Source organism: Teleopsis dalmanni, chromosome 1, assembly GCF_002237135.1.
Source record: "Teleopsis dalmanni isolate 2A chromosome 1, ASM223713v2, whole genome shotgun sequence".
NCBI lineage: Eukaryota > Metazoa > Arthropoda > Insecta > Diptera > Diopsidae > Teleopsis > Teleopsis dalmanni.
The window spans coordinates 16,839,213-16,856,433 of NC_051846.1; the positions used below are offsets into that span (position 1 = coordinate 16,839,213).

Below are 17,221 nucleotides of genomic sequence, written 5' to 3' on the forward strand. Positions count from 1 at the left end.
GTTGTAATTCTCCTATGGTTTTTTGGAGATCATTACTATAAATTGTATAAATTGTTAGTTCTTTTGCTGTTTTAACAACAATTTATAAATTTAATAATCTTATAAATTAATTATTTATATTTTGCTTGGTTCACATCGTGATATAAAAACTATAAAACTATTTTAGGTCACATACTTCAATTTACATCTTATATCCAGTTTTTATTTATATGATTCTTACATATTGTTAAGAAATTTTTGTGGCTAGTGACTAGAGCTTAACACTTTATCGATATCATAATTATTTAATTAAATAATTAGTTTTAATATAAATTTTTCAATCAGATCAACTGTAGATCGATTTTTTCAAGGGTCAATATAGTTTTATAATACATTTTTATAGTATATAGTTTAAGTAAGTAGTATCATTACCTCTGATGTTAATATTTATATTTCTAACACCTTTGACTTCGTGAGTGTAGACAAATGTTTTACAACCGCTCTCAATTTAGGTCCTATGCTCTTTTATTTGGAATTCTCTTCCAATAATTTTTTTCTATTGTTATGAATAATTGCTATCCAAACTCTTTATTTTACCGATCCGTCCAGTATCATACCAACATTTTCTAAACTAGCAATACCTTGACAGTGAATATTCATGAACTATCCAAAAAGCCCAATATTACACATCCTTTTGAACTTAAATTATAAATAATTTTTTTGCAAATATCTGCAAAAGTTTTTGCCCTGTCGATAGGTAAAAACTCCTCAACACGTCACAAGCTGGTCTTCTTGCAGTATTCTATTTAGATTCTCTTGGTGTAGTATTATTATATTACCTTTTATTTCAAAAAGCTAGTCTTAAAAAGAGTCACTATTAAGACTTTTAATATTCATTGCATTGTGCGAATATTTAAGAATAAAATTCATACTTTCATGGAAATATAAAGATGTTCTTTATACCGATGATAACTCCGACGATATCCGCTCTTTTAAACAGGCATTCATTTATTTCAGAAACATTGTTGTTGGCATAATTTTATTTTCAAAATAAATTACTTTTAATGTGATTTTCAATTTTATTTTGTCTACAAATTTTAAATGACGATGTCATCATCTCAACGCCCCTGACTTAGTTTATATATTGCAATTTCCTTGATGTGAATGTCTGGCAGCTGCATTTAGGCTCTTGCCCTTAATATCATGCTCGGTCCGTGTGCTACCTGTAGCAGGTGTGGTACTAGTTTTTCTTTTTCTTTTTTAGAAATGCTTTGATTATTAAATAAATCATTTATAAAATATTCTTGTTAAAACAAATTTTAGTTTTTCTATATACATACATTGAGAAATTCTACAGAATCTTGTTTGCATTTGATTGAATGTCTTCATTGAAAGGAATTGTAAAAGAGCTTTTACCATCTGATTAAAATTTAACTAATTTATATCCTTTATGATCTAACGAATGTTTTCATAACATATGACATCCATCTTCTTATTATCCGTTTCCCCTAGTGTTAGGTGCTTCTCTGCATATATCGTTCCATATCTAGTGCGCTTTTGAAATTTCTCTTTCAATTGTCCATCTCCAAGTTTAAGCCGGTGCACCAGGGTGTCTGCTGCTTTGTGGTTTCCACGTCAAGGCTTGTCGTGGAATGGATTTATTTAGTCGTCGGGTAGTCTGCCCTGTCCAATTCTATTTTCACATTTTTATTTCAGTTACAGCAGCTTTCTGATTTGTTTGAAGCAAAAGTTCTGCATTTGATATGTGGTTGGGACATATTTTTTTTTTTAACATCAGTGAAAAATTGTCCTTTGAATTTGTCTTACATTGTGGCGTTGTTGAAATTTTATTTAATATGAACCTGAACTTTTGAAGCCACAAACAACAACTGACGCAGGTACAGTTTTTTTCCGACCACCATCATAACATTGAGGTGTTCTAAGACTCCAATAGCCACTTCTAACTATTGACTATTTAAAAAAAAAAACTGACACGTAAATGCTTTTCGATTTGTTAGAAGTTAATTGGAGTTCATTTGGATCAATTGGATCCTGTACCTAATGCGCTGAATTTAGTTCTGACTGCATATGTGGATTGAGTGAGTGCCTTACTTACAATGAATTATATTAAAATCCATTTAATATTGGAGGTATCTTTTCAATCATTAATGTTTCATTGAAACATAAGTCCACTTAGAAGTGTGGATATTTTCGATATCTGTGTGTTGTTGTACGGCTTTTTTAGTTGATACGAAGTATGTATGCGTGAAGTGCAAATATAAATGAAGGTAAATATCAAATTCATTATTTTTAAATATATAATATGTATGTATTATTAAGAAATAAGTTCATTTTGTTGTGTCAGAATTTACATTTCATTATTTAATTAGTTTTAATTCAAGTTCAACTTTCGGCAAATTTTATTTTTTCTATTTATTTAAAAATGATATTGAATCAATTTTCAATATCTGACTTAATTACTTCAGCAAACAATGTTGACAATTTTTCGATAGAAATGATCATTGTTCCCATCTTGTCTGCAATCGACATTGAACTTAGAAATTAGCATTGTTTGTAGTGACGTCATTATTGTACTATTTAAAATCTAATAAAACAGTAAACAGTATATAATTTTCAAATTAGTTTAACAAAAAAGCCTAAAACTGTCAACTTTTTGTGCTTTTCATTGTAAAACCACAAATTGTGGCAATTATTTCCGCATGATTTCATGGGAATTTCGATTCTAATTCGATTTTTCTTACTAAGGTTAATAGAAAAATTAAAACAAATGAAAATTTAAAAATAAAACAAATTGTGAATAATTTGTTAAAAATATTTTGAACAACATAAATAATTTTTGCTTAGAAATTAATTTTTAGATTTTTAGTGAATCGCGTATGTAGTACGCACATGCATGTATACATAAATTCATACATGCAAACTGTGACCAAATGCCTGTTTCAGAAACAATTTATTTTGAAATTTTCCATATTTTTATTGTTGTGACAAGAAAATGTCAAATTTATCTGAATTTCTACCGCAACTTTCGCCTAAGCACGGAAAAGATATTCTTGCGATGCGTCAAAAACGAGGAAGCCAGACGCTGTCTGAAAGATGAACATGAGAATCTTGCCAGCTCAGATCCAAAACTTCTTTTTTTCGTACTTCTGTTCATTCTTCTTTGTTAAAAATTGCTCAGGGTTAATGGAGTGGAGGCACATTTTTGTGTAAAGAGACAGCTACTTCAAATGTCAAGGAACTACTTTAAAGAAGCAATAAAAAAACAATATTGAATTGTAACGTTCAAGAAGGAGTTGTTTTCACATACAGTAAGACAATACATAATACAATACTCTCTACTCTTATCAAAGCTTCGATATCCATCCATCACACCACTGCTATAGCTGAGTTACAAGTCAATTATTTACGGTTTATTTCGAAAATAATTCTTTTTGAATAAAACAAATTTTTTTCGGCAAATAAACATTTTATTTTTCTACATAATCACCTTTTAACTCGATATATTTAGTTCAGCGCTTTTCTAATTTTCTTATTCCCTCCGAATAATAGGTTTTCTCAAAGCTCTCAAAATACGCGTTTGTTTCGGTAATGAGTTCTTCATTCGACTCAAATCTCTTACCGCCCAGCCATTTCTTTAAGTTTGGAAACAGAAAATAGTCGCAGGGGCTAAGTCTGGAGAATATGCTGAATGGAATAGCAGTTCGTATCCCAATTCGTGGATTTTGGCCATCGTGACTGAACAAGTGTGCACAAGTGCATTGTCTTGATGGAATGGCACTTTCTTCTTCGTCAAATGCGGTCGTTTTTGTGTCAAACCAACGTCGAATCTGTTCAAAAGTTTTGAATAATATTCGTCGATGATCGTTTTACCTTTCTCGAGGTAATCGATGTGAATGACCCCGCTTGCATCCCAAAAAACTGTGGCCATGATCTTGTTGGCTGACAGACTCTGTTTCGCCTTCTTTGGTCCACGTTTACCCCTAGCAACTCACTGTTTCGATTGTTCCTTGGTCTCTGGCGTGTTGTGATGGATCCATATTTCGTCCACAGTAACAAAACGGCGCAAAAATTCGTTCGGATTACGGCTGAACATCGTTAAACACTCTTTTGAAGTGGTCACACGATTGCGTTTATGGTCGAGTGTGAGCAATCGCGGCACCCATCTCGCGGAGAGTTTTTTCATGTCCAATTATTCGTGTAAAATATGATGTGCCCGTTCAATTAAGATACCTACAGCATGAGCTAACTCACGCACTTTCATAATTAATTTCATGGATTTTATCGACGATTTCCGGCGTGATCACTTCTTTTGGACGACCTGAACGTTCGGCGTCACTACTGCTGGTACGACCACAACGAAACTCTGTAAACCACTTCTTAACCATTAAAATTGATGGTGCCGAGTCCCCGTAGTATTTATCAAGTCTTTCCTAAGTTTCAGTTATGGATTTTTTACGTTAAAAGTAATGCTTAATCAGCACACCAAATTCACTTTTTTCCATTTTTGTAAAAATTCACGAGGTTGTCTGCTTTGATCGGCTATCAAACACCAACTAACCGACGTAGCTTGCTAAAAATTAGAAAGTTGCCCACTGGTAGATTACAGCTTACGGCAGCACTGTTGCATTTGGAGTAACTGCGCGGGAAATTCAAAAAGTCACTGACTTATGAAGCCGCCCTCGTAATATAGAAAAATATTCATTTTAATGTAAGATCGTACGCACATAGATTCAAAGATAATTCTTTTCGGAACTTCGGAACGTTTTATATTGGATATCTCTAAATGATTAGTTATCTCTAAAGGATTAGTTTGCATATCAACAGACAGATAGATGGACAAATATTGGAAAACAGAGATACACAGGCAGACAGGCAGCCATTTATAGTAATTATGGTTTATATGGTCTCTGATAGTAACAATAATAATCATATATTCTTTTTAGTACGAAGACTATAAAAATATTAGACTAATGTGTCTATCGGGAACCTCACTAAACTGTTATGTGCACAACTGGAAGCGATTCTAAAGACATGGAATTAATTTCAATTTTTGAATGTTTATGATGCTCTTTAATGGAGTTCTGATTCTGAGGCATAATTTTAATATCCCGATTGAAATTAGTATATATGACCCTGAGATGAACCCATGTTTTTTAAGGTTCATAGATTTTGAACTATATCTGCGGAGTACTGAGATATACATTTTGGGTCACTAAAAAATGAGATATACACATACAAAGATAAAACTCGCTGCATTATAAAATCAAGTATGACCGCTAATCTTACTGCAATATTATTTACTTCTATTCTATCTCCATAGACTGATCTCATTTATTTTATAAAAAATAAACCTGCCGATATTCTTAAGAAATTAGTTTCTTTGGGCAGGAAAACCAAAGAGTTTAACCGCAGGTGTGGTGTGGTAAACAATTATTTTATAAATGATAAAATTTAAAAACAAATGAAGTATCCTATGTGGTGTCACTAAATGCTTAAATAAAAACACAGATACCAGTAGCACCCTAATATACGAAAGAATTATTTAAGCCATAAGAAGTGGATCCAATGTGAAATCACAGGAGTGTTTAACGAGGGTCATTATTAATATTTTGAGCCTAATAACACTAGTTTACAGCCAAAAATTTCCAAAGACGAGACTTATATTTTCTATAGCGAAATTTTCCGTAGAACTCGAAAATCATAACGATTTTTTTTTTCCTGTGTACCGTTTTCGAGATATTTGCAAAAAACCGTTATTTTGACTTTTCTCAAAACATCACCCTGCATATTCCCCCATAGCTTTTTTCCTGAAGTTATCTCAGTAATGTGTTATATATCATATTAAAGGTGAAACTTATACCAATATTTTGAGTTACATAACGTTAATGTAACTTACTTAGTTTCGCTACTATAGCTAAAAATGTACAGATGAAAAATGTTTTTTTTACGCTTTTTTCAACTTTTTCGATTTTCAAGGTGATGGGACTCCCACAAAAATATTAAAAAAAAATTTTTTTTTTAATTAATGTTAAAGACTGTTTTAGTACAAACATTTTGAGTGGCTTAACATAAAAATCGAATAAAAATTTCAGAAGTTATTAGCCATTTGCCAAATTTGCCCAAAATAGTAGTTTTTATTAACAAGTCAGAAAATTCATTTTTTCGAATTTCGAACTTCGTGCTTAAACGAAGTCCATGCTTTTAACTCTTCTTTATTCAACACATTATTAAATTTTTCGTCCTTCATCAGTTTTCTGATTTGTGGTCCAACAAAGATACCTTCTTTAATTTTGGCAAAAGAAATGCAGGGGAAGAGATTTGTAAGATATTCGAAAGCAGAGCAATAACCTTTAAAAAAGAAAATACAAAAGGAGTACATATAAGAACATTTTTTTAATCAGATTTCTACATTTTTGTTATCTTTGATTGTACTTAAATCAAAATACCAACCTTTAAATCGGCGCATAGCTTCCAATTGAATTCGTTATATTGAATTAACTTCAAAACTTGCGCGACTTCATTATAGGTTTCTTTTACCCCAACGGCATGCGCTAATGGTATAGTGGGAAGTTCATTGCCGTTGTGAACAAAAGCAGCCACCTTTGCATATAATGGCCTAATGAAAAAATTTTGTTAAGGCTCTGCAAAAAACAAAAGCCCTGCTTTCGAATTTCTACATTTTTAAGTACATTTCATTTACAAATCTCTTCCCCTGCATTTCTTTTGCCAAAATTAAAGAAGGTATCTTTGTTGGACCACAAATCAGAAAACTGATGAAGGACGAAAAATTTAATAATGTGTTGAATAAAGAAGAGTTAAAAGCATGGACTTCGTTTAAGCAAACAGTTATCGGCTTCTTGGGTAACGAAAGAGATTCACATTATAGAGAAATTCTTTCATCTTTAATTGAAAATTACAAAGTTGTTGGCGCAATTATGTCTCTAAAAATGCATTTCTTGTACTCTCATGTGAATTTTTTTCTTTCAAATCTCGGTGCAGAAAGTGATGAACAAGGTGAAAGGTTTCATCAGGATATCTCTGCAATGGAAAAAAGATATCAAGGGTATTGAGACGCAAGCATGTTGGGAGATTATTGTTGGACAATTATAAGAGAAACAAATCCTACACACTATAAGAAGTTTGCTCAAAGTACAGATATACCTCACTATATTATATAAATTCACTTTCAATAATGCAGTTCTACGTTCGACGTCAAACTTTTATATAAAATGCAATATTTAATATTTAATAATATTTAATAATATTAATTTTAATTTTTTAAATAAAATTTGTGCAATTTTGCATAATACAGTTTTGATTTGCACTCTAAATTTTACAAAATAAATTCGAAAAAATGAATTTTCTGACTTGTTAATAAAAACTACTATTTTGGGCAAATTTGGCAAATGGCTAATAACTTCTGAAATTTTTATTCGATTTTTATGTTAAGCCACTCAAAATGTTTGTACTAAAACAGTCTTTAACATTAATTAAAAAAAAAATTTTTTTTAATATTTTTGTGGGAGTCCCATCACCTTGAAAATCGAAAATGTTGAAAAAAGCGTAAAAAAAACATTTTTCATCTGTACATTTTTAGCTATAGTAGCGAAACTAAGTAAGTTACATTAACGCTATGTAACTCAAAATATTGGTATAAGTTTCACCTTTAATATGATATATAACACATTACTGAGATAACTTCAGGAAAAAAGCTATGGGGGAATATGCAGGGTGATGTTTTGAGAAAAGTCAAAATAACGGTTTTTTGCAAATATCTCGAAAACGGTACACAGGAAAAAAAATCGTTATGATTTTCGAGTTCTACGGAAAATTACCCTATAGAAAATATACGTCCCGTCTTTGGAAAACAAAACTTTTAATTATTTGTAAACTAGTGTAATAAAAAAATACTAACTTATCGTTGAAAATTGCTCTATTGTTTTTCGAAGTATTCTACTTTATGATTAACGACCATTTGCTTCGAAGTGCTTCGACCGCAAACAACTTTTGTTGGATTTGGGTTATCTTTAAACCAAACAGACTTATACAGTCGACTGCTCTTTACGTTCCAGCTCATAAGCATATACGAGTATCCATGATTCGTCATCTGTTACAATCTTACACACGTCTTTTGAAGCATCGCCATTGTACTTCTTGAACATTAGTGTGCACCAATCGACACGAGCATCAAAATTTTGAGATTTTGCAAAATGATGGAGGATCCAATGAGACCAAACTTTTCTCATGGCTAAATGATCGTACAATATTTTATATATGCTGGTGAAACTATGCCTAGGTTTCCCTTAATCTCACAGTACATCGCATAACGATCTTGTATTATCAGTATTATCAGCGACGATTAAAATCATTGTACCAGCGTTTTACAGTGACAAAGTATGGAGGATGAACTTGATAATCTGCGTCGAAAGTCGTAATAAATCGTCGTATGAAAATTTTCTCGCGTTAATTCAATTTTTTCGCGAATACTCAATTTAAAAATCAATGTAAATAACACAATTAACGTTCTTTTGACAAAAATCTAAGATAGGTTATGTTTAATAATGTCAAACTTTCGTATGGAAACTCAGATGACAACTGACATCAATCAGTGTTGCCAAGGCTCAAAATATAAATAGTGACCCTAGGGTAGCTCCCTTTTCAAATAAACTTTGTATGAAGATATAACTATTTTGAACCCTTAAAATATTCTATTGTTTTGATAGTAATGCATACATTGAAGAAGCCGGATAGTCAATTAATGAAGTGGAAGTAGTCGACAAACACTTTCTGGTAAGTGCCAGTAGAAAAATTATATAAAATTTAGTAAGATTTGTTACTAAAATCTTTCCAGATAACTTTCAACCCTTTTTACAATAATTTTTATAATCTGAAACTGTTTACTGAATACTTGACTGCATTAAGAATTGACAGACTCTTTCTAGTAGTGTTGTGGGGAGAACATTATTATAAGCAATATACACTGAAGTGCATTTATTTAAATCGCCAGATGAAAGCGTCATTCACGATTTGAGTGAAGGCAGATGGATTAGTGGCTAAATGCTGATTTGGTTCCTAGCTAAATCGACCAAGCGGGTATATGGCATGCCCTTTCCAGTATAATGCAGAAAACAAGGAGTAAAGTACAACACTCGAACCGATGCCAAAATTTTACGAACTCAAGTCAATTGCAAAATTACTTCAGTCCAAAAATAGACTCCGTTCGTACACTTGTGTTTGTTCCTGTCGTTGTCGCTGCGAATTGGCAAAATTATTGCAAATGCAAACATAAATGTTGCACTTCATAAAATCATAATACAGAAACAAAACAAACTTCAGAAACGGAGCAAAATAAGATAAAATCGAGAGAAACAAACTCAATTGCAAATTAAAGAGCATCAGAAGTGCAAAGCTACACAGAACAGATTTTCGTGAAACTCTGTAGCGCGTGCAGTTTTCGTTGGAATAGAAAACATCACTTGAGTTTTATTGGCAGGGAGCAAAAGACAAATATAAATCGTTGCAGCACGCACAGTGGGAACTATTTTCGACTATGCCAAATGCAATGGAGCACACTAGCGCAAACACTGGAGCTTCAAGAATTGGTGATGCATGCGGTTTTTGGGTGCGATGAAGTTCAAAAATACACAATTTTTCAATAAATTATTTAATTGCTTTTATATTTGTATTTTAAAGAAACTTTGCATCTTTCTTTCCATTCTATGTGAAATATGTTTGGTTGTATGGTATGTTGCATTCAAATCGAACAGGCGACATGCGACTTATTTACAAACAAAGCCCGCGATGCATGTCGGTCCCGCAGAAATGAATGTTTCTCTTCATACACCTTCACGTTAATTCGACAGTCTTGCCATTTCGTGTGATATAATCATTTTTTCATTAGTCGCATTTTCCAGACTGTTGACAATTTCCACGACACTCACGGATGTCTTCTATATTAGTATTCGCTTTCAGCTGAAATTTAATTCGTTTTAATCGAAGGTATTAAAAGCATTGACAGCTGTTAAATAAATTACTTTCAAGAAGGCGGTACTGTGACGTCAAGGTTAATGCTTGGATTAACTGAAAATTCCGATCGAATGTAATTGTCTACGGTACCCAAAAAAGAAAAAGTTTGACTTTTATTTTAAGATGTCATGCTATTTTAAATCTAATAGCTTCGTCTATATCAAACACACTCCAGTTTAAAGTGACATTTTTTTAAAAAGATATAAGTTCAAATAGTAGTTGCAGCACTTTAACGTCTGCCTCTCATTATATACACGGCAAGATTTTAAGGATATAGGATGACAGAAAAAACTATAAAGCGTATGCTATATCAACGTCGGGTTCTATCTGAAAACGATATTCTCTTTTTAGGTAATTTCTAGTTTCAAGAATTAGCAAAGTTAAGGTTTAGATGTTTTTTAGTTGACAGAAGAGTTCGTCATAATTACTTAAACTAACTCAAATATTAATAGTCAAAAACATAAATACGGTAAGTGTTAAATAGGTTTGACAATTGGTGAAGAAAGTATATCATTATATCATTATGAATTGCAATCTTCTTCTTCTTCTTATTTGGCACTACAGTCCAGTGTGAACCTTGGCCTCTCTAATGATCTGCCTCCATCTGTCTTCTGCTACTTTCTTCCAGTTCAGTACTCCACTCGTTCTTGCATCACCATACACGTTCACATCTCATCTTGTTCTTGGCCTACCTCTGTGCCTAGTTGTCGTCGGCTTTGCGTTGTATATGCTACTCGGCTTTCTCTGCGGTGTGGTCCTATTCTTACTATATGAACAGCCCATTACAGCCTTTGCGACTTAATGTATCTCACTATATTTTCGTTTCTTATTAGTTCTTCAATTTCATAATTTGTTCGTCTTGAAATGTATGACAGAAAAAAAATTACAATTGAAATTAACTCCATAATCTGAAGTCACAGTGCTTCAATCAATTGGGAATGTAGAGTCTTGTCATTTTCCATTGGAATTTAATCTATTTGACTTAAACTAAAGGGACAAATTTGGTGTAGTAAAATATTAGTTTAAACACTAGATAACATATATTTTTTCAGTAAATTCTAAGTAATTTATGTTCAGTCTTTTTCGAGTTATCACATCTGGGCACTTTTACTCTCTAATAGATAGGGGGTTTCTACAGAGTCCCACCCTTCTCACTGATTAATTTATTTATTCCTCAAAAGCTTTGTAATTATTCAAAGACTGAACTAAGATCTGCGTACCGCCCCGTGCGGCTAGAGATTCTGAAATTAGATAGTGCTGAGTATGGTAGCCTGTCGGTTTTCGCGAACAGATTCAGGGCTCCGTACTGTATGCATTTTTTTACCGGATTTATTCTAAGGTCTCTTAGCATATCATTCATGCGGATGTACCAAGGCACTTTGAAGAGTCTTCGGAGAGGATTAAAGTTGGCAGCTCTGCTATAGACACCCATAGAGTAGTGTTGGTCTGATTATCTGGCATTAGCTCTTTTGAAACTCAAATTAAGAATAAATTATTTATAAGTTATTCATAACTAAAAACCTGAATGTTGTAAGAAATGTTTAAGAATTATACGTTCAGTTCAGATAAAGCAAGTTATCTAATGTTTCTTCAGTTGTAACCTAAAATGTGCAATGATATATTTAACAAAAGACTATTCTATGTAGTCGGCGGGTCAAAATATTACAACACTAAATGTACTTTAATGTTGTAAACGTATGAGATATAAACCAGAAATAGTTACCTAGAAAGAGACAAAAACATAACCCACTTAATCAAACGTATCTTGCGACAGAAGCGATTATCATTAAATTTTCTTAATCGCACTCGATTCAAATTATTTAAGCGTGACTTATAAACCATATGAGTTGTAATTTTAATGCAAGTACAGACAGAAAAGCAAACTGACAGTGGGGAGGACAACAACCATTTCAAGTTTATTGTTTAAGTTGGAAGAAACTCTTAATACTCAAATTTTTAAAACTTACATTCTTTTTCAGAGCAGTCATGTGCAGAAGGCAAGAAACTACATCCGCACGGAAGTGAGGAGCGCCGTTGGTCACCGTCACCGTCATAGCTTCTATGCACAACCACCGCTACGACCACCATCACATTTTAAAAGCAAACACAGTACACAATATATACAGCGCCTGCATAATCATCCAAGCCGTTGGAGTGGGCGATGGCACTCATCAGATCATAATCAGCGATTTACACGCTGGACGCCTTGGACAACGTGCGACCATAGCTGTGTGAAACGCAGGGAACGATTCTGTAAAGCAAAACGAAAATGTGGTTACACAAAGCACGTGGAGGAACAGAAATGCTGGCAGTGAGTTTAAAATAAATTTGATTTCCATAAACAAAAATATTTCTCTTGATCTGAAAATGTCTTGCTTGAAAATGAAATTAATTGCTCGCTACTTTGTCATAATTAATAAAAGAGTCTTTAATCTTGATTTCATGTACACAACATTTGCGTAAACTCCTTACGCAACTTCTTTGCTCCACTACCCATCCATTTAAATATGTATACAGCTGTCATCCGCAGCAAACTTGGCATGATGAATATTCAGCCGTTCCGAAAACATCCCAACTGCCACAGCAGAATACACACGGTCCAATAATAATAAATGCCGCTGCGGCTGCATCAAGTGGTACTCAGCCCACGCAATCCCCGCAACATGTGTCTACTGAATCTGTTTACGTACCCACCGTGCAACATGTGCATCACGTACAGCATGTGCCGGTACTGCCGGTGGAAATCATAGAACATCAGCCTTATCAGCCGATATTTAATTACCCCCCTATAACATCAGCGCCAATAATCCGGGGTATTGAACATGTAAGTGAAGATCACAATCCATTCGGAGTACAAGACGAAGCTGGTGTTTCAGATGAAGATGATTTTTTTATTTTTAATGAACATAAACGCCCGCATAAATTCAACAAAAACCGAAAACCATTACCAATCGACGCGACAAATTATGAAGAATCACTACCTGAGGAATATAGTGATTTCGAAGATGAGGAGGACTCAATGGAGTCTTCGTGGGATTCTGCGCATTTATATGGATTACAAATGGGTAATAAAATGAAAAAAAGTAAAAACATGAAACAACATCAACGAAATGGACATAAAAACCGAAATCGTTCACATAAGAAACAACGATTTGGTACAGTGCTTAGTGAACGCAGTTTAGCACCAGGAGACGACGGCATCGAAGGTGATGTCTTTCAATATGAGGACTTCGATTTTGAACAAGATGCTGTCGCAAGTGATCATTACAATGATTCCTATGACTCTGATGACAATGACTACTTAGACTTCAGAAATGCGAGTTTTTACTCGAAAGAAAAATCGACTATAGATGGACTGACACCTAAACATAGACGACTTTATTCCAAGTGGAGCCGTTGGACAAAGTGCTCACCAAAATGCACTACGAGAAGATATAAGTGAGTAATTAAATCAATTTGAAATCACTCGAGTAAAACTTTATTTTAATTTTATCATTTTGGTATATCGCAGAAAGTGCCGTGTACGAGAGCAGTGCGGTCGGGAAGTGCTTCGGGAAATTGCTTATTGCTACACGGAAGGTAGCTTTTGCGAGCAATGGCTGCAAGCACAAGTTCACAAAGCACCACCTTATGAATTACGTCCAATGTCTGCTTCTAGACGACGTGACAACATCGGTGGTATACAATCGAACTCCATAGTTAGCGACTACATCATGAGTGGCAAAGGTTACAGAGGTCCGGAATATGCTCCCATGAAACTGAAATGTGGCATACCCTCCATACGAAGCAACAAACGGAGCATGTATAATATGCTGAAGATAATAGGAGGCAAAGCAGCGCGTAAGGGAGAATGGCCCTGGCAAGTAGCGATATTTAATCGTTTTAGGGTAAGTAACTAGATTGTCCAGATGTAGATATATTTTAAAAATCAAAAACTTTTGCAGGAAGCCTTTTGCGGTGGCACCTTAATTGCACCCAATTGGGTGCTTACAGCAGCGCATTGTGTACGAAAAGTTCTCTATGTGCGCATTGGAGAGCATAATTTGGACTATGCTGACGGCACCGAATTACAATTACGTATACTGAAGAGTTTCAAGCACCCCAATTTTGACAAGAAAACTGTAGATAGTGATGTAGCGTTACTAAAGTGGGTATTTGATATTTAAAAGGTTTTAGTGTACGTGTTCATTATTTTACCTATTGTGGCCATTATAGATTACCTAAGCCCGTGAATGCTACAAACTGGATAGGTTTTTCTTGCCTGCCGACACCATATCAGCCCTTACCCAAGAATATGGAATGCACAGTAATCGGCTGGGGTAAACGTCGCAGTCGAGATATATCGGGCACAAGTGTCTTACATCAAGCAGAAGTACCTATTATATCGATGGATAACTGCCGATCAGTTTATCAGGATTATACCATTACAAAAAATATGTTTTGTGCAGGCCATAAGAAAGGACGTATAGACACGTGTGCTGGAGATTCTGGTGGTCCTTTACTATGTCGGGATACTACAAAACCAAATCATCCTTGGACCATTTTTGGTATCACTTCCTTTGGTGACGGTTGTGCGAAGCGCAATAAATTCGGCATTTATGCAAAGGTGTCAAACTACGTAGACTGGGTGTGGTCTGTAATAAACTGCAATGGTAACTGCAAGTTGTATCAACGAAGTTGAAGCTATTTAGCATCTGAAATTAAATTGTTATGTTACATTGTTCATTGCTTTGTCACAGAATAAATAACGAGAAGTACATGAATGAAAGAAGTACAATTCAGATTATAAAGTCGTTAGTCAAAGACCGTAGACTAAAAGAATTATGTCTAATAATGTTAACTTTAATTTTATATTATAATTTATTATAAAATTAGATTATAGAAAAAAATTATTTAGTTTATAATCAAAACAATTCAATTTATTTGAATTTAATTTATCTTACTAACTTCGATTGATCACTGCCCACGTCTTGATATTTTTAATAAAAGTTTTGAAACATCATCCCATTGCAATGATATTTTCAAAATAAATTTATCATAAAAATGTTATATGTATTTAGATAATGCTTTTTATTTATTTTTTAAGTGAATAGTATTAATTTATAAGATATTTATATGTTTAGTGTTTGCTTAAGAGGCTGTGAAATTATAATCCTTCGAATGCATGGTTGAAAATTATTATTCAAGTTGCATATAAAATGGAGAAATATTTTAAATAATCATGTATAAATATTAGTTAAGTTTGAAATTAACATATTTATTGTGTAATACTTAATTTAAGCTCACAAATTATGTTTAACCAAAATCATCAACCCCAATAAATACCTTCACAACGGAAAAATTAACTACTGACTTTTATTTAAGTTTTTGACGAAGAATTATCTTAGGACCATATTACATCATTCTCCAGGATGTGACTCCATTGCGTTGATGGGTCGTAGCAAATGTAATAATTCAAGAGACAATACTAGCAATAGGATAACTAACGAATAAAAATTGAAATTAGATCATAGGCCGGTATTTTTATTTTTTTGAAAAAGACAAAGACACATGATTGCCAACTTGTTTGGTGTGAAATCGAAGACATATGGTATATGTGGACGATTTGTTTTGTGAAAAGGACGGTGCCACAAACCACAAATTGTACCACACGTTCTTGTTTTGGGTTCGTTGTATGAGATGTTTGACTTGGCAAACATCGGTCAATTATGGTGAAGCTATTGTCAGCTTGACTATAAGCCATAAAAAACTCCCGAAAGAGGATCGATACTGTAAAATATCTCGTAGAGTTACCATTTGGCATCCTTTCATTCCAATTGCTGTCATTTCATTTAAGGACTATATTTTGAGAGTTGTTAAGTTTGGCGTCATATTTAGTTTAATAAATTTTTAAGACAGAAGATATTCTAGTCTCCGTTAAGCATGCAGAATGATTTCTGTACAATTATAGACTCTCCTGTTAAATTAGGGTTAAATTGGTTAAATACAAATATTAAAAGTTGTCTATGAAGTAACGCATTGTGTATAGTTCATAAATTCAGGTGATCCTTTTAATGCAAATCTTAAGTAACTTATTATTATTTTTGACCTTCGTGATGTAAATACTTCGTTAAATAGTAAAAATCACTGGCTTCCCAAAGCCTTTTTATTCTGAATTTTTAGATTATCTCTACAAATTATATATGTAACTATCACATACCATGCCCATGTCTTACAAAATACAGAGCAGTATAAAATGCTGAATTAGTAGTGCGAATTTTTAGAAAAAATAATAGACGAAAAAGTGCGACAATAAATTTTGTTTGTTTTGTTTATTAAACAATAGGGAACTTATAAAAATACTTAGAAAAAAATTAATGTTGTCATTATTGTGGCGAAGAAATTTTCAGTGTGGAAAACACTCCATAGAAACAGTGTGCATGTCAGATTATAAATAAATTAGGGTATTTTTTTTTAAAGAACTGTTTAACGTAAAGTCAAAGTGCTTTGAGGCATTAGAAGTACACGGAGAACTAACAATTTATAGTTCCTTTCTAAGAGATAGAATTTAATTTTGATATATTCATAATATATGCAAACTATATATGCAAAATTGCAAAGATAACACCATGTATTGAAGACCACTGCATCTGTTCTACAACACAAACAATATTTTGATATATATCTGAATATATGTATATGAATTTTCGCGTTGCATGAGTCTCTCTCAAATTGTTCTCGACGTGAAATGTGATATGCTACCTTATGGATTATTGTTATTATTCCATTTCAGGGATTATTGAAATATTCATTTCAGTTATTTCAGACTGTGCACAATACTTTTCCATATTCATAGTTTAACTTCATAAGTGATTGGAACTTGTTGTTATCATTTACATAATTCATTGGATGAATCGAATACACCTATATAATATAGGTTATAACTATTTACCGCCAGATTATGCGAATATACTTATACATTTATTTATAATTATAGACATGTTCTGGGTTGCTCCATTATCAATTACAATAACATTACCAAATTACTCGTATGATTGGATCGGTTAATACAATTACATATATCGAAATCAATATTTGCTGATTAATTTGTTGAATTGTAATTAAAAAAAAATGGTTAGGGCCCTATACACCATGACCATAATTAATGCAAGAAAATAGGAAAACACGAATATGTGTATTGTATGTATATTTTGAT

General features: G+C 33.1%; 1 protein-coding gene across 2 annotated transcripts in view; it reads left to right on the top strand.

Moving 5' to 3' along the window:
• Positions 1 to 14,832, top strand: part of LOC119665663 — a 39,778-nt gene extending 24,946 nt beyond the window's left edge. For both annotated transcript variants that reach the window (XM_038074897.1, XM_038074893.1), the window contains exons 3-7: positions 12,006 to 12,337; positions 12,544 to 13,464; positions 13,538 to 13,913; positions 13,971 to 14,173; positions 14,242 to 14,832. In XM_038074897.1, coding sequence (XP_037930825.1) covers positions 12,006 to 12,337; positions 12,544 to 13,464; positions 13,538 to 13,913; positions 13,971 to 14,173; positions 14,242 to 14,707 — 2,298 coding nt within the window. In that variant the 3' untranslated portion in view covers positions 14,708 to 14,832. The remainder of the gene's footprint in view (positions 1 to 12,005; positions 12,338 to 12,543; positions 13,465 to 13,537; positions 13,914 to 13,970; positions 14,174 to 14,241) is intronic.
• The last annotated feature ends 2,389 nt before the right edge of the window (positions 14,833 to 17,221 follow it).